Source organism: Rhinolophus ferrumequinum, chromosome 25 (genome assembly GCF_004115265.2).
Source record: "Rhinolophus ferrumequinum isolate MPI-CBG mRhiFer1 chromosome 25, mRhiFer1_v1.p, whole genome shotgun sequence".
Lineage (NCBI taxonomy): Eukaryota > Metazoa > Chordata > Mammalia > Chiroptera > Rhinolophidae > Rhinolophus > Rhinolophus ferrumequinum.
The window spans coordinates 545,450-562,572 of NC_046308.1; the positions used below are offsets into that span (position 1 = coordinate 545,450).

The window sequence follows — 17,123 nt, forward strand, 5'->3', positions numbered from 1 at the left end:
CAGACCTTTCCACTCTAGGCTACACAACTCTTTGTTCTCAACAGCTGCAGTCTATTCCACTGAACTCATGTACAGTGATTTCTCCAGTAAAGCAAAGGGGACCATTGGAAGACGAGCCTGCTTTGGGGAGTAGACGATACGGGCGAGGGCAGGTCAGCTGCCCAGAATCTCAGGCAGAGGCCTCCCTCCGTTTCCAAAGCCCAGTCACAGTTCCGTCTGGCGAGTGGAGGGGATGCAAGCAGCAGCCCACAGGGGTCTGAACCCTCGATAGGACGTTCGAGTCCAGACACCTCGGTGAGAACGCGGAAGCGGGTCGTGGTCAGGTGGCCTGTGCTCAGGGGGCGTGTGGGCAGGCCTGCCCACAGGGCGAGCTGTAGCTGAGTCTCAGTTTAGATGCCCCTGTTCACTGGAGCTGGTGGCTGATGGACTCGAGGGCTCAGAGAGCGACCCGCGGTGGCCAGACAGCAGAATCACGTCACCTGAGTGACCCCTGACCTGCTGGAAGCACAGAAATACAGCCTGGTGGCCAGCTAAGACTGCCCTAGGCCTCCTCATGTACAGTTGGCACACTGTCATGGGAGGGTCGCAGTGATGGGACGACGGCTCTGAAAGCAGTCTCCTCTGTGAATAACTGAGAAGAGAATCCATGCGCCACAGGCTGAGTGCTTCCCAAATGTCACAACTGCTCTGGGACGGGGCACACAGGAGGAACCAAGGCATTGGGTCGTGACGTCACTGGCCCCATCCCGCGGCCAGGCAGGCACGGGAGTCCAGAACCAGGGGGCCATGGACCAGCGGGGCTTCCCGGCACCAGACAGAGGATCCTCAGTGAGGCACGGTGACTCCCCCAGCAGGTGACAATGCAGGCTGAGTGGAGGGGCATGTAATACGAGCCCAAACCTGCAGGCCCGCGGCTCTGTTCTGCAGTGGGAGGGACGCTTCCAAACCAACCGCGGATTTCTTGGGACACTCCTTAACTTTGTAATAAGTGCGTTTCTTAATAAAAAGAGCAGTTTTATCATGTTTTCTTTTGCAATCAGAAAGTTTTACTGAAGGAAAAGTCTAAAAGCAAGAGAGAACACACAGAAGAGAAACGCCTGCCGGCCGCCCACCTGGTCACAGGAGTGTGGTGTGGGGCACCCGGGAGGTGAGGTATCCAAGTACCTGCAGCTGGCCTGGCCCTCCAGGGGACTGGTGCCTGCCGGTGGCTGTCAGACACAGGGCAGTGGTGGTGGCACCTACACACACAGGTCCTTCCTCCATTTGTGGCTTTGGAGGCAGCGGCCAGTGGACGCAGGCTCTGCAGACATAAACGGTGAGTTTCACTGAAAACCTTCACGACCACTCCATTCTTTCTAGTTCCTTCTACAGTGTGTGCGTGCGGGGGGGGGGGGGGGCGTGGGGGGCAGGGAAGGAAACCTCTGCCTTCAATACTTGTTTCTCTCTTTTTTCTTCACACAAATAAACACAATTAACTTCTTATTTTAACAAGTTTTCTATGAAAGACAAGATGAAAAAACATATAAAAAGGTCATTTTATTGTACCTTTTCTGTGGTGGGGTATCAATGACCTTTAAAACCCTACTCTTCAAGTACAAATGATTATGTTTACAAGTATTTACAATTTCAGCCTCCCTCCTTTATACTTTAAAACACAACAGCTATCTGGTTACAACAGTTAACAAAAACTCGTAAAGCCAAGAGAGGAAAGCTTCCCCAGGCTGCGGCTCCTGGTTCTACCCCCACCCCGCCCCCATCCTTTAACCCTCCAGCGAGAGCCTGGCTTCATCAGAGGTCAGCAACTTTCCGAGGTGGCCAGCTCGAGCCAGCCTATGCTCGGCTGCTGTCTCCACATTCTGAAGACATGCTCCCACGATCACACAGTGCGCTGCTGGGAACCATGGTTCACAGGACGGGAAGTCTGGTCTTGGAAACAACGTCCTGGAAGGAGGATTTTTCCACAATGACTCTGCTGAAGACCAGTAGGTCAGGGTGACACGTGGACTCTACTAAAGCGAATGACACGAGAAAACGCTGCTGCTACATGTTCTGCATCAGGCAACCGCTGATGGAAACATGCTCCAGAAGTGAGCCTGTCCCTCACGTGACAGGGCGGGGCAGCAGTGCCACACCGCACGTCTTCAGGACCACAGGCCTGTTCTTAGAAAGCTGGAGGGGGAAGGCTCTAACTCCCTTCCAGGCTCTGCGCTGACAGGGCCTCTAGGCCGCAGCTACGCCAGGCCACTCCACGCAGGGCAGTCCGCCTGCTACCGACACCTGGTGAGCCTGCCGACACGGCGTGGAGGACAGAGGAAAGCTAACGGCGCAGCGGTGAGGTGGGTGAAGCAAGGATCCCCACAGGCCGAGCTCTGCACATGGGGTGCAGTGCAGGGACACGGCGGGCCGTGCACGCTCCACTCCGGACCAGCCTGCTTACGTCCTGTGCTTCGGTGTGTTCAGTTCACTGAAGTGTTAAATCCCTTCCATTTTTCAACACTTGATTTTTGCTTTCTTCTGCATTTCTCACCGAGAGCTCAAAAATAAGCTGCCCACTGGCTTCAGTAAGAGTCGCTGCATTCCTGTCCATGTTAGCTGGTGGGAAAACGAAACGCTCCAGGACAGAAGACATTGCTTCGTGCCCCTTCCAGCAGGCCGCTGAGGAGGGCGCAGACTAAAGGAAGCCCTCGCCTGCTGTAGCTCATCTTCAGTACACGGACCCGACGGGACGATCTCCTGGACTGAGTGCATCAGGGCGCAGAGCGCAGACACTGCTGTCGTCGGGCGCCCACCATGCGCCTGGGAACATTCCAGGTCAACAGCAGTCGTCAGCCAGTCAAGCCCGCCGCAGTCACTGCTAGCATCGTGCCGCTGTGAAAAACAAAAAGGTACAAACACAGCCTCCTCTCTGCCCCTCCACCGCGGGCCCCTTGAAACAGCTCAGACGTTGCGCCATTTTACGCAGAACCGTGAGTGCGCGCGTCTGCTCATGCACCAGGCCCTGGCACAGAAACCTGACGTCACAAGTCTACGAGGAAGAGTCTGTCACAGCCGTCTCTGCGGGTGACACTGTGGGCCTGTAAACAGACTACCCTGTACAAGGCGGCTCACCTCTGCAGAGCACGCCCGGGCGGGGCATGGAGGTGGGGGGTGGGGGGTGACGACAGGCATCCCTGCTGTCACCGCGTGCCGTGCACTCAGCAGTGACACCCACAACGTAACACCTGCACAGTACGTGCTCTGGACCCAATCAGCCCGAGCCAGAGTCTCACAACGTTTCTGGAGCTGCTCCATGGCACCAAGTCCAGATGTGAGGTTTACGCAAAAACTGGGCGAGTGTCGTGAAGTGCCGGGGTGGGGAGCAGTGCAGAAGGTTCCGTCCGCGTAGAAACAAGTCACACCAGGGGAGGGGCGGGGAGCCACACTGCCCGCTGTTTAGAATCAAGTTCAGTCACAGACCAGTCCCTTCCTCACGAGCTGGGACGCGTCGTGAATGTGCTCCGGTGGGGCCAGTACCAATCGGTTCCTTGAGAAGTTCACCAAGCCCCCCCATGGGAGGGAAGGAAGAAACCACAAGGGTCCCTGATCGGAGGTGATGGACTTCGGACGGCCTCTCTCCTCCACGGCCCGGGGTGCGCTTTCTGAGGGCTGTGAAAAACCACGCCAAGGCAGATGCTGCCAGAGGCGGCACCGCAGCTTCAGGAGCCCGTTCCTCACAGCTCCTGGGACCTGCACACACGCTGCCCTACCAAGAGCCAGCACTGCTCTCTGCGGGACATGAACAGGCCAAGCGACCCAGGAGACCCTGCCACTGCCGCTGGTCCCGCTTGTCACGGCGTCCTGTGAGGGAGTGTTCCCACTTTGTTTCAGTGACAGCTTCCCGGAGCTGGACTCTCGGTGACACTGCCTCCCCCTCTGCACTAGCTGGTGCGGGGCTCGGGAGCCCACCCTGAGGCCGCCGCGCTCCTGGCTAGGGGCATGGAGGCTTGGTGGGCGTCTTCAGCCGGACAGCGGGCACTCGCATCTGTAGCTTGGGCTGCTGGCTCGGGCTGTCGGTGCTGGCTGGCACCTGTGCCGGGTTGGGGACGCCAGGGGTCTGCAGCTGGGCCGCCGTCGTCACGACCTGCTGCTGCATGAGCTTCTGCTGGACCACCTGAGCGGTCGCTGTCACTGCGGGGATCATCTGGACCTGCTGGCCGGCCGCTGTCGCCTGTGTGAGGGTCACAGTCTGTGGCGACGCCTGGGCAGAAACAGAAAACGTACATCAAGTGAGAAATTCCCGTGCCTGGGGCTGAGGAGTGTGGTTTGAGAAACTTAACTAACACGAATGCTTTTGTAAACGGTGACCACCACTTGGCCTATCAGGAAAAGATTTCTGGTTCTTTCTAACCAAACAGAAGGCGAGAATTGAACCAGCGTTGCTTAGGCCAGCACGGGACCCTCTGGGAAAAGGCTGACGGGGGGGGGTGGGGTGGGGGGGCGTCAGCCCCCACCATTACAGCCGACCCTGAACAACGCGGAGCCTGCACGCAGGCCCGTGCGGGTCACACTGCCTGTTCCAGGGTCATGCCGTCGCTGGGAGGCCACATCCGTGGAAGACGGACTCAAGTTACACTCAGATTTTCCACCGCTTGGCTGGTCAGCAGCCCTAACCCCGTGTCGTTCAAGGGTCAACTGCATTTGGTTTGTTGAAATCCACATGCCAGTGTGATTCTGAACAAAAAATGTTTAAGAGCTGTTCTTCTCTGCCCGTGTTCTGCAGCAGTAAGCACAACGGTAAGAGCCGCCCGGTCAAGCATGGTTAGGAAGCTGTCATCGCTGTTCCCATCAGTGTTTATCCCTCCAGTTTCCCTAAAACTCAGGCGTGGTGGTGGCGGCAGCAGCAGGACACACCCAGCACTACTGCCACGCCCATCAGCACATCTGACATGGCCTCTGAACACGTCTGCTAGCGTTTTCTCCTGCTGGTCGGAGGTGTCTAGTGTTTTCCCCAATGTTAACTTGTGTCTATATTATGAAAATTCAGTGATTCTCTACTAATTAAAATTCTGCTTCCTCAGGATGAAAACCAGGAACTCTTAATCTGGGAAGCATGAAGCTTCCTGCCAAGTGCCCGTGGGACCGTCCCCGGTGGCTGCCCGTCTCCCATCCTACCTGCTGTGAAGCTGAGCCCACCTGCTGGATGCTGGCCACCGGGGTTTGCTGCTGGACAACTTGAGGGAGTTTTGCAACCTTTGACAAAGCAAAAAAGCCAAATTTAAAATTCAAAAGAATGCACACACAAAAAGAGATTTTTCTCCCCCCTTTTTCCTTCTTAGTTCTTAATGCAAAACAAACAAAAACCAGTGGCCAGATGACACAAAAAAGCAATTCTCAAAGTGTGCTGATCTGGAACCCTGAGCAAACCACTGAGGTCATGGTCACACAGAGGGACGACCGTTCCTTCTCTATGACGACATGTAATTTGAAGCTTGTATTTTTGGGTTTGTATTTCAGACAAACTTTTTTGTTTTGTTAAAAAATTCTCCAGGTTTATGTGAGAGAGTTAAATCAAGGATGGAAGGAATCTTAGCGGTTCCAGTGACGCCCAGCAGGGTGACTGCAGGATGCTGGCCGCAAGTAGACCTAGACCCAACACTCAGGCTCCATCTGGGAGAGCGGCCGCAGAGCCGAGGGCGGCAGGCACCCCGCAGGGCAGAACAGAAGGAAGGTGTACCTTCCAGAGAGCGGGTCTATGCTGGAGTGGAGGGGTGAGGACAGAGCAGGGTGGCACACAGGCTGAGGGCACACACTGCAGGAAAGCCCCACTATGCCGAGGTCACCCGCTGGGTCCCAGGGGACAGTGACCCCTCCGTGAGTGCTGCTGAAAGGAGCATGGCACTCAAGGGGGAAAATCAAAATGAAGGCCCATCTTTTATCAATGGAAAAACTGATTCCAGGCAAGTTACAGAACTAAACGTGAATGACAGTTATGAAGTTTTAGAAGAAGACACGGAAAAGAACATCATGGCCTTTGGGAAGGATTTTCTAAGCAAGATACTAAAGGAACTGTTCAGAAATGAATGAAAAGACCAATAAATCCCAGTACATTTAAACAAGAACCATTCGTCCTCAGACAGCACAGTTGGTGAGGAGATTGGCGGCCATGCACTTGGGCGACATAGCGACACAGAACGAGGGCCGGTGCCTGGACGTGAGCCCTGGGACCCGTGACCAGGCACTTCCCCAGAGAGGACGCCTGCGGGTCAACAGATTCGCCAGGGACGCAGACAGTAGGTGCCATGGGAGCCACTGTGGGAGCTTGGGGAATGTGCACACAGCAGTGTCCCAGGCCGCTGCCGCCAGGAGCAGCCAGCACACCCACCCGTTGGCAGCAGTGATGGAGAATCGATGCCCAAAGCTGGAGGAGCGTCACACACCTACGGGACGTCATCGCAGTGTGCCCTGAGCAAGCCGCAAGCCACAGACAGCAGAGGTGGCAGGACGGCCCATCACGCGCTCACCTGGATCTGGGTCTGCACCTGCTGGGTCCCGGCCAGCTTCTGTGCCTGGGAGATGGGCGTGGTGAGGAACTGCGTTTTAAGGGCGGGCTGGGTGGCATAAGTGACCTTCTGTGGCTGGCCCTGGGCAGCGATCTGCTGTGCGGTGATCTGAAGAAAGAGAGACCACCCAGGCTTACAGCCAGGCCAGGCCTGTCCCGACTGCCCCACTCCCACTTCCACACGTGATCGCCCCGCGCTCCTGCAGCTGCCCTCCCCACGAGCACAGCCCCGTGTCACCTGCCTCCCCTCCTGAAGTCCCCTCACGGCCCAGGCGGAGTTAACCTTTCCATCTTCTGCAGCACCTGGTGCTGTGACCCCAATATAGAAAACACGCACCATTTCTCAAACCCACTTTTAAGAATTCGGTGTGTACCCAAAAATATCTCGCACAGGGAGTGACAAACCTGTAGGCACAACCCTAGCATACTGAACTAATTTTAGTTTTCTCTGCCAGAAGAATTCTAACACCATTCAAAAGGCCAGGCACACACGTTTGGTTTACAAAGCCATGTTCCCACACCTCAGAAGTGCTCTTTCAAATGATACCAACATGCAAACCAGCCCTGCATCGGGAGTCCACGTCACTCTCAGACGACAGCTAAGCCTACGTGATGCCACAGGCCCCACCTGCCAGCATCTTCCTCCTGATTTCCCAGTGCTCCGCCCACCTGGCATCTGGCTCCCGTCCCCACTCCAAAGGCCTAGAGGCGACTCTGAGGGGGGCTTCCTTCCCCAACTGCCCCCCGCAGGGGAGAAGACACGTCCCAGAGGTGGGTGTCAACGCCACGCCTGCCCAGCCCACACCCCGAGGGCCGGCCTACTGAGGACTCGGCTGGGACGCCCATCAGCTCAGAGGTGCCTCTCCCCCCGAGTAAGGGGGACGTGGACAGCTGTCCTCCATGCGGGGCCCTCCGCCTAGGCACCCCCTCCTCCGCCCTGGAAGCACACACGCAGGACCCAGCCCCGCCTGGCTCCTCGCCTGAATGCAGGCTTGGCGGAAGCCCCGGCCTGGCTCTGTCTATACAACAGGAGTGGAAGCAGGTCACAGCCTGGGAGCTACAGCTGCTCCCGAGTCCTTCTGGCCCGACAGCTGTGCAATTCCACAGCCTACGCCCCTCACTGTTCCCCACAAGCCCTCAGTGAACGGGGCTCCCTATCTCACAGCCACCCCCACCCTCGGGGGCCTTGGCGCTGCCCCAACCGCAAGGCCGCCCTCTGCAGCCCAAGCGCACAACCACAGCGTCTCCTATGTGTGGGTGCCAGGGCCCAACTCAGCAGAAAGGCAGGAGAGCTGGGAGCCTCTCGCAGGAAGCCAGTACCTTCTGCTGGACGGCTGCTGGGCCTGGGGCGGCCTGCGGCTGGATGGCTTTCTGCTGCTGCACCGCCTGCTGCTTCAGCTTCAGCAGCTGCTGCACGTGTACGGGCTGGGCCACGACGGTCTGCCCTGCGAACAGCGATCATGTGGGTGAGCCACGAGCGCTTGGGTGGGGCTCCCGTTCAGTGCCCTGAGTTTCCGAGTCACTGAGTGGCTCAGACTGACTGATCCCTACAGAAGCCTGGGAAGACATCGGGCAGGAGCCATCGCTAACACACCCCTGCCCCCCGTGCTCCTGGGCCGACCACAGTGACATTGGGGTCAGGGCCCAGAAGTTCAGAAAGGGGGTGGTGAGATGCAGGAGAGCCTCCTGAGATGCTTCCACTGGAACACACCACCACACCCCGGACGGTGTCCAGCAAAGGAGCTGCTTCTCCTAGAAAAGGCTCGTCAGCCCCGTTCCAGTGGAGGGAGGGGCTGCATGCGACAGGCACCTGCGGCTTTCTGCGGCTGTCCGATGGCCACACTGATGCCAGCGACGTTCATGGGTAGGGTGGTGACGCCCGGTGAGGAGACCACGGCCGCAGGCACGGACACCACCGGAGGCTTCGCCAGCGCCACCTGAGCTGGCGGGGGCGCCTGTGTCTGCATCTGGCCTTGTGCCTGCAGCTGCGAGGTAGGGACCCGGGTCTAAACAGGGAAGAGAACAGGAGTCCAGAGAGGTTTAGGATGCCACCCACGGCTGCAAACACTGCCCCCAAGAGGTCAAGTGGCGAGACACTGGAAAGTGGTCGGCCAGAGGCCAGCAGCTCCCCGGAGGCTGACAGCCGCTGCTCCAGCCGCCCCTGGGTCTCGGCAAGACCTCGGCAGCGAATCAGTCCCCTGGGGGCGTTGAGAGGCCGATCCTGTGACGGCGTCCGCCTCTGCTGCCTGTACCTTGCTGCAGCCCCATCACGCCATCGGCCCCACAGCACCTCTCGTTTCCTGGGCCTCCAGCTCAATGTCACTGCCCTGCGCCCACCACACACTACTCGGTGTCACCGTACTACCGAGCACTTTCTGAAGTTTCATTTGCAAAAAGGAAAATGGAGAGACCCCTTTTTACACGTACAAAAACTCGGGCTACCTAACAAGATACGCAGTAAAAACCACCCAGAACCCCCACTGCCGCTGAACGTGACAAGCGGCAGTCACAATGGGGTGGATCAGACAAGTCGCCATCCGAGTGGCTCAGCGCCTGCTGTGTGGGTGCTGTCTGGTTCTCAGGGAAGGTCTCGGTCATGGGGACTCCAGGCTCCTCTCACACAAACGGGTGCACACTCATCGTGTTACTTCTCAGCATGTACCAGAAAGGGCACCGCCGGGTAAAATCCACGTTTTATCCACTTCTATCCCCTTCTCTTGCAGACTTAAAACGGCCCCCAAATCCCAGCGTGCATTGTAGGTGACTCGCGGGAGGATTTGGGCAGGTCACCCACACCGCCAGCCTCAGTTTCCACACCTGCTAAGTAGAGCAACATTACAGCACCCACTCGGCCTGGTGTGGTCCCTGAGCACCACTCGGGTGGCGAGCGGAGCACCAGGGCAGCGCCTGAACCGGAGCAGGAACAGTGACGTGAGCTGCCACCAGGGCCAGAACGGGGGCTCCCCACACGGGCGCTGGCACTGGCTCGCCTGCTGCGTCTCCCAGACCCTGGACCAGCACTTGCTGGATGTACCTGCGCTTCCCCAACACCCTCTCCTCAGTACCACTCCTCCTTCAGAAGCCTCTCCGTGCCCACAAAACACTGGCGTTCGGGCCTCGCCTGCGTCCCGCGCCTCCTGCCGTCTCCTTCAGCCTCTCCTCCCGTGTCTCTACCCCGCAGCACTGGGACGCCCCCCCACAGGCCGGACACGCCTCACCCTCCTGCCCCCGCCCCACCCCATGGTCTAGCTCACCCCCACCCCCCAGCACCCACTCAGCCCATAAACTCCGTGACACCTAAATTCTGGGAACATGGTCCCTTAAGAGTTCCCCCCGGGCTGTATTTCGTCCTCGGCAAGAACTGAAGTCCCTGGGCAGAGCTCGTCTTCTGCGTTAGCTCTAGGTCTGCCGGGACACGTGACACACAGGTCCTGAACGAGTAACAAGAGCTCAGCTCAAGTGGAAGCTGACTGCGCTGGAACAACAGGCGCATCGGGGACTTACGAGCCGGGCCACCTGCAGGTTGGCCACGGTGGTGCCTGTGAGCAGGGCTCCGGGCCGCGAGGTGGTGACGGTGGTGAGCTGGGGGCTCTGCTGCTGCGGGGGCGGCGGGGGCTGCACCTGCGCAGCGGGCGGCGGGGGCCCCGGCGGGGCCTGCGGTGGGGGGGCCTGCGGGGGCAGCTGCAGCTTCTGTTTCTGCATCTTGATCAAGTGTTCCTGAAACGCAGACCAAACAGCTTCCGTCAGCGCGAACTGTCCCAGCGCCGCACGTCGCGGTTCTGTGTTCCTCTTCTACTACCCTTTAAACACCAAAGGACCCAGCTGCTCACACGCAGGGTGCAAACCGCCCTCCAGGGTCTCGCCAGCATTTTGTAAATGTTCCTTTACTGAAAATCAGCACATCACTGACGAAAACTAGAAACAGTGATTCTGACAGATTAGGAAATTCACAGCAGAACTTCTAGGGTCTTGCGGCTCATAATTCAAATCTGTAGTAACATCAAAAATTGTAACGATCTTACAATCATGGTCCCCCTTGAGATTTTAAAATTATAAGGTGTGCATCTGCTCTCAATTATTTATGCCAACCATCTCCAAATGAAGATTTCATTAAAAATTTCACGTCTTTAAGTCAAAACATCACGATATCAAGCTAGTTCAAAAACTATTTTTAAGGAATACATTTGTTTTAAAGAAAATTTACACAGAGTTGTTCGTAACTATCAGATCTCTTTCAATATCCTGAAATGAAACTGTGAAACTGAGAAGAAAGGAGAAGGAAGGAAGCAGGCAAATGAGTGGGTCAGGGGCACTGGGCAGCTGAGAGGGGTGAGCAGGGCACTGCCGGCACAGAGGTCTCGAGTGGGCGGAGCAGCAAGCTGGGAAAAGACAGCCTGGCCGGGGGACCAGCTCCGACGGCTGGCCCTCTGCTGGGCGGGGACTCTCCCGCGCAGCGCTGAGGACTTCCTGCAGTGATGGACACGTTCCAGATCGGAGCTGTCCATGGATACGGGGCCACAGACACGTGTGGCCACTGAGCCCTTGAAATGTGGCTGGAGCAACTGAGGCAATGAATGTTTTATTTGGTTGCATCTCTTTTCTCTGGTGCGTGTTCCCAAGCCTCGAGGAAGCTCCAGCGAAACGAAACGCCAGCACGTCCTCCAACAGGCCCGTGAGGCCCCGTCTGTCTCGTCTGGAACTGGGAAGGTCAGGCCCAAGGTCAGGTACTGATTGGGGCAGGCCCAACAGCTTGTTGGAATTCTAAATCAGGCTGTCTTGGTTTTATCACGTTTTTCTGGTTACTTTCTAGGCCAAGTATTAATGCTTTTCCATTGATGGCAGGAATATTGAATTTCTTTCAAAAGTGAGTGTTTTTACATACGTAACAGCTCAGGTGAGGCACAAACTGGCAAAAGAGAAACATCAGCACTCATATGACCACCTCTGAGAAACAAGGCTGCAAACGGGCTGTGCCCCAAAGGCCAGCCTTCATGCCTCGTCCCTCAGGCTGAGGGCCCTTCCCCAGCACCTGCTCTGGCTGGGAATGGGACCCCGCGGCCTCCAGCCCTCTCTGGAGCCTGACCTGTGTGGCTCGGAGCACAGGAAGCAGGTGGGAAGACACGCCAGGAACGGGACTGAGGCGTCCAGAGCGTGGAGAGCCCGTGCCCACACTTCCTGCACCGCGCCAGTGGCAAATCTATGCCAAATACACCTGGAATCGCGGATGCAACAAGGCGTCGCCGAGTGCTCACCGGGGTCAGCTTGCTGACAGCTTTGATCTGCGCGGGCGCCTGGGCCTGGGCCGGGACCTGCGGGCCCTGCACCTGTGTGTTCTGCTGCTGCTGCTGCTGCTGCTGCTGCTGCTGCTGCTGCTGCTGCTGCCGGAGGAGCTGGAAGTGCGCAGGCGTGATGGCCTTCCCGGGCAGCGGGACCCCTGCGGCTGGGGAGGCGTCCGGTCAGGCGGCACGCGGTGCGGCCCTCCGCCCTTCCCCAACTAATGGAAGCCAGTATGGCCTCCCACAGAAACCCAAGCTGTCCTTACCTTGGGACACCTGAGTGACCAAAGACCGGGTCGGGGTCTGCACTGCGGTCAGGCTGGTAGTGACCACGGCTGAGGCTGTCACGGAGGTGACTGCTCGAACACCCTGAGTCGGTGCCAGGGACACCAGGTCGGAAGTGGCTGGGGAGCCAACCGCTCGCTGCTGGGTGTGGACTACCTGGGCAGGCGCCGAGCCTCCAGAGGTCTGCAAAGGTGAGCAGAGGGCCGGTCAGGTGGTTGCACTGCTCTTCACGGCCTTTACTGTCGCTGCTGCGTGAAGGAAGAGGGCAGCAGACTCTGAACCCAAGGAGGTGACGACGTCCTGAAGGTGCCAGGGGAACCTTCACTTATGAATCCAAAGCAGTGCCCTGAGCTACACGGGGTTGGTCGGCCACACGAGGGACAAGCGTTTCAGACGATGACGTGCCCACGCCCATTCTGGATCTGAAATGCTGCCCTGCCATCCTCATGCAAAGACCTGCTCAGACCCCTGGCCACCCTCTGGATATGGGGTTTCCCCGAACATGCAGTCCAGGCCCCCACTGCCGTCCCCGGTCAGGCCAGAAGCTACAGCTGGGAGCCTGCTGTGTGCTCAGGGCTCAGGGCACCCCAGCCGCACCCCGCCCAGGACTCGGGACAGCCTCACTGTCGAGCAGCCCAGCACCGACCCTCCGCATCCCGGCTGTCCCAGTCGTACCATAAATGGGAAAACGCTAGCACCCCCGCTGAGGTCACCCTGAAATGTGCCGCCCGCCCCACGGGCCCCGGGGCAGTCCGTCAGTACGTGATCCTGGGCCTCCGCCCGTTGCTGCCTTCCCCACACTCCATTACTTGCCCGTCTCCATCCCACCCCTCGGGTTCACGCTTCTTTTAATCTCCTCTCTTGCCTTCTTGCAGATGATTTTCTTTTCTTCCCAGTTTCCCTCCCACACCTTGAAAGTTCCACTGTTTTGAATCTTTTGGTGGCTCATCTAAGTAATTATAATACATCACGAATACTTACCAAAGTCTATCAGTAATTCACTTTTCCTGAATAAAAAGATTCCAGAACATTTCAGCACCTGTAGCCCTTTCCCTTTCCATGTCACTGTTACTCTGGGAATCATTTCTGTCCTTGTTAATCCCACAGCGAGTGACTGTATTTGTGAAGTCAATCGTCACGTTGGTTCGTCCACAAACTTCCTTCCTTCTTCTCGTCCTGAGACTGTCCATCTGGGAACACCTTCCTTCTGCCTCATAACGTCATTTAGTAAAGATCTATTGGTAACTCAGTTTCTGTTTGAAAAGGTTTTATTGGACCGTTCTTCTGGGTCTATTGGAAGGAGACAGGGCCCCGGGGTTGGTGGGTCTTCTCTTGCCGTTCCATGGACTCTGGCTTCATGACTACAAGGGAGACAAGCCCGCCTCCTCCTGCTGCTCTCAAGGTCTCCTCACGGTTGCATTACGTGGGTGCGGCCCCTGGAATTGGCTGGGCTTTGTGTATCCATGGGTCAGTGTCGTTCATCAGCCTGGAAACTCCGTCTGCAAACACTGTCTGTGCCTGACACTCTCTCTGGCTGGAACATCTGTAAGCACACGGTACATCCTCCCAGCCCATCTTCTGTGGCTTTCAATCCTCTCCTGTGCTCCATCTGCTGTCTCCCCAGGCTGCAGGCAGGATGACGTCCTCTGATCTGTGTTCCACTTCACTAATCCTCTCTTTAACTGTGTAAACTGGAATTAAGCCCAATTATCAGATTGTTGCTGCTGTTGTTTTTTCTTTCAATTTGATAACCATTTTTTTCATGTCCAAAAGTTCTCTGTATTGTTTTTGAATAGTTTACATATAGTTTCCTGGTTTTTACGGACGGTCTCAAGCCTCTCTTAACTGTTTTGTAATCTATGCCGAATTGTTCCCCTCTCGTGTCTTTGATGGTCTTCCCACTGTACTTTCTCTTGTCCTTCTGAGCCCGCTACTGACTGTCCAGAACGCCTCCACGGCTGTCTGCTACGTTCCCGCCTCAGGACAGGTGGGAGGAACTCTGTGGAAGCATGCCATGGGTCTGGGTCATGTTTCTGTCCCCACGTCACCGGGAAAAGTATGTTGTCCGTAAGAGGTACTCAATACATTGTGCATGAATCACTTTGTTTAAAAATACACATAGAAATAGATCTTTTTCAAAATAAAACATCAACTACAAGTGTTTGGGCTTCCTGCCCTCACAGCAGTGGGGTGCTGGTCACACCGGTGCTCCTAACGCCACAAGCCTAACCAACAGCTTCTGTTAGTTATGGAAATGGCCGAGTCTGAAGTGGCGTATTGTAAAGTAGGAAGGAAAATGAATGAAATAATCCTGAACCACGTACTAGAAAAGGTATTTTCATGAATACTCTATTGCTTATGGGTATTTTAATTTTTAAGCCAGGTTTACTGATATATAATTTCCATATACAGTAAAAGTCACCTGTCTCAGGTATACGGTTCTATGAATTTTAACAATTGCACTTGGCCACGTAGCCTGCACCACCATCCAGACCCAGACCACATTGTTTTCTGTCCTTATAGTCTTGCCATTTCCATGTTACGAAACGGCTCATACAGCAGTTCCCGCCTCCTGGTGCTCTGATCACCTGGCAAGCCGCAGCTGAGCCCCCACGCTGCCGCGCCCCACAGCTCCTCCCACGCTCAGGGCGGCAGTGGGTGGGACAAGGCAGCCGTCTCCCCTGCACACGGGTTGCTCCCTTTCTTAGTTAGTAGTTATGAAGCCACTGAACACATTCAGGTTCAGGTTTGTTGTGCAGACGTGTTTTCCTTCCCCTTGCGGAAGCCGAGCAGTGGAAGGCCGGGCTGTATGGACGATGTGAGTTCACTTTGATAAGAAACAGCCAAACTGTTCTCCAAAGTGACTGCAAGGCTGTGTATCCCACCCCATCGGCAACGAGAATCCGGCTGCTCTGCACCTTCCATCGCCAGGCCTGTGGGCGTGAAGCCATTCCCAGGAGTGCGCAGCAGTGTATCGCCGTGGCGTTCATTTGCAGTTGTTTCCCTAAGGACTGGGGACGCCGAGCATCTTCTCACACTGATTGGCTCTCTATGTATCTTCTTTGGTGAAGTAATTGCTCAAACCTTTGGTCCGTTTTTAAAAAGTTGTTTGTTTTCTTATTACTGACTAAAGAATCTTTATATAATCTGAATACCTGTCCTTTATCAAATATGTTCTGCAAACATTTTTCATGCTTTTCATTTTTAAAACATTTTTCAAAGAGCAATTCTTGATTTTGATGAAATCTAATTTATTAATTTGTCTTTCATAATTCACAGGCTTTTTGTATCCTAAGATCTTTGCCTAAACCAAGGTGTTTTCTTCTGGAAGTGTTCCAGTTTTGGGTTTTACATTTAGGTCTATGACCCATTTTGAGGGACTTTTCTATACAAGGTAAGTTCCAGGTCATGCTTCCTGTTTTGCACACAGCAACCCAAGTCTGCCAGCCGCGTTTGTTGAGAAGCCTATCCTCCCTCCACGAGTCCCCACGACACGCTTAATGAAACTCAGTCGACTGTGCATGTGGATGTTTGCAGACTCCTGGTCCTACCCAGGGGTCTGAGTGTCTACCTTCCTGCCAGTACCACCCTGCCTGTATTACATCTTCATAGGAAAAACACTTTGCAAAACCCAAGAGGGACATCATTCCACTTGCCAAGCCACTGCTGACTCTGAAGCAGTACCTTCTCCTCAGGGCTCATGTTGCCTTTGGAAATCGGGACATAAATTTAAACTCCTAAATCTCAGCTGTGTGTTTTTCTCTGTGTGGTGCAGCAGCACAGACAAGCACGTGGCTGGCACAGGGTGCCACCGTCTTGGGGATGCCAGTCTCCTCTGGTCAGCGCCCCGGCTCATCCTGCTTATGTGCACAGGGGTCTTGCAGCTCCACGCCCCTCTGCCCAGGTTTGCTCCCACCTGCTCCAGAACCTGGCTCTAGACACCCCATAAACTCACCACCCCATTCCGCACCCTGCCTAAACCGCCCCCGGCGAAATCCCCCAAGAGCAACCATCTCTGCATCCTCACACGTCACCCCCTCCCCAGCATGAGGGGTACCCCACCAGCGGAGTCTGAAAGCACAATGCAGAGACCCCCCCCCAACACGTGAGCATCCAGGTGACTTTGTGAAACTAACTAGGTCAGTACTTTCTGCCCCGATGGAGCAGGAGTGACTCACGGTCAAGGCTCCAGGCGCCACGGGCGAAGCGAGGCGCTTGTTGATGGACTGGAAGGTGGCGGCAGGGACGCCGGCGATGGTATTCACGATCACGTTCCCGCTCACTGTGCCTGCGGGGAGGGAGGGGCCTGTGAGACGAGGGCGTGCGAAGCAGCCAGTCCCCACGGTGGCACCACTCACGGCTTACCTGCTGGCATGCTTGTCCCCGTAACGGACGTTTTAATGGCTCCTGCCTGCTGAAGAAAGAAAGCACTGAATTTCAGGTCCAGCTCGCACACACGTCCTCACTAACAACCTGCCCAAAGCTTCCATGGCACCAGAATCAAATGCAAACTTCTGATGACAGTGACCCTGGCCACACAGGCCAACTGCAGCTCCCTCTGTTCCCCGCTTATCCCACACACTGTCCTGTCCCCCACCCCCGCTCCCTACAGTGACCGCCCCTCAGTCACTGGACTTGGCCATGCTGACCCTTCTGACCCCAACAGCTGTCAAGGTCATGGTCTCTGCACTTGCTGTTTTCCATTCTGTTCTGACTGACACCTATCACTCAGGCCACAGCCCAGGGGCCAGCTCTGTAGGAAGTCCCTCCCTGATCACACACCACTGTTCCCACTGGGGTCCTGCCTGGCTGGGCTGCCCTAGCAGGACGGCCTCCATGGGCACAGGAGGCAGCCCTCACACCAGGCAGGTGCTTGATGAGTGCGTTTTCTGAATGAATGAGGAATAAAGCTGCCCCATACACAAACATTCCACTGCAGCCAAGGGGATTCAAACAAGGGGCGACCTGCAGGACAACTGCGGCAGACGCTGAGGAATGCTGGGGAACAGCAGAGCTTCCCCTTC

At 56.1% G+C, this 17,123-nt stretch overlaps 1 protein-coding gene across 12 annotated transcripts in view; it reads right to left on the reverse strand.

Annotated features, from left to right (window-relative positions):
- Positions 1 to 1,311: 1,311 nt before the first annotated feature.
- Positions 1,312 to 17,123, reverse strand: part of EP400 (E1A binding protein p400) — an 87,698-nt gene continuing 71,886 nt past the window's right edge. For 6 of the 12 annotated variants that reach the window (XM_033097279.1, XM_033097278.1, XM_033097275.1 and 3 more), the window contains 10 exons: positions 16,465 to 16,513; positions 16,278 to 16,387; positions 12,081 to 12,282; positions 11,791 to 11,978; positions 10,043 to 10,255; positions 8,349 to 8,544; positions 7,859 to 7,983; positions 6,501 to 6,647; positions 5,152 to 5,229; positions 1,312 to 4,237 (listed from right to left, as the gene is read on the reverse strand). In XM_033097279.1, the coding sequence (XP_032953170.1) occupies positions 3,968 to 4,237; positions 5,152 to 5,229; positions 6,501 to 6,647; positions 7,859 to 7,983; positions 8,349 to 8,544; positions 10,043 to 10,255; positions 11,791 to 11,978; positions 12,081 to 12,282; positions 16,278 to 16,387; positions 16,465 to 16,513 (1,578 nt within the window). In that variant the 3' untranslated portion in view covers positions 1,312 to 3,967. The remainder of the gene's footprint in view (positions 4,238 to 5,151; positions 5,230 to 6,500; positions 6,648 to 7,858; positions 7,984 to 8,348; positions 8,545 to 10,042; positions 10,256 to 11,790; positions 11,979 to 12,080; positions 12,283 to 16,277; positions 16,388 to 16,464; positions 16,514 to 17,123) is intronic. The other 6 variants (XM_033097280.1, XM_033097284.1, XM_033097286.1 and 3 more) reach the window with 2 other exon arrangements.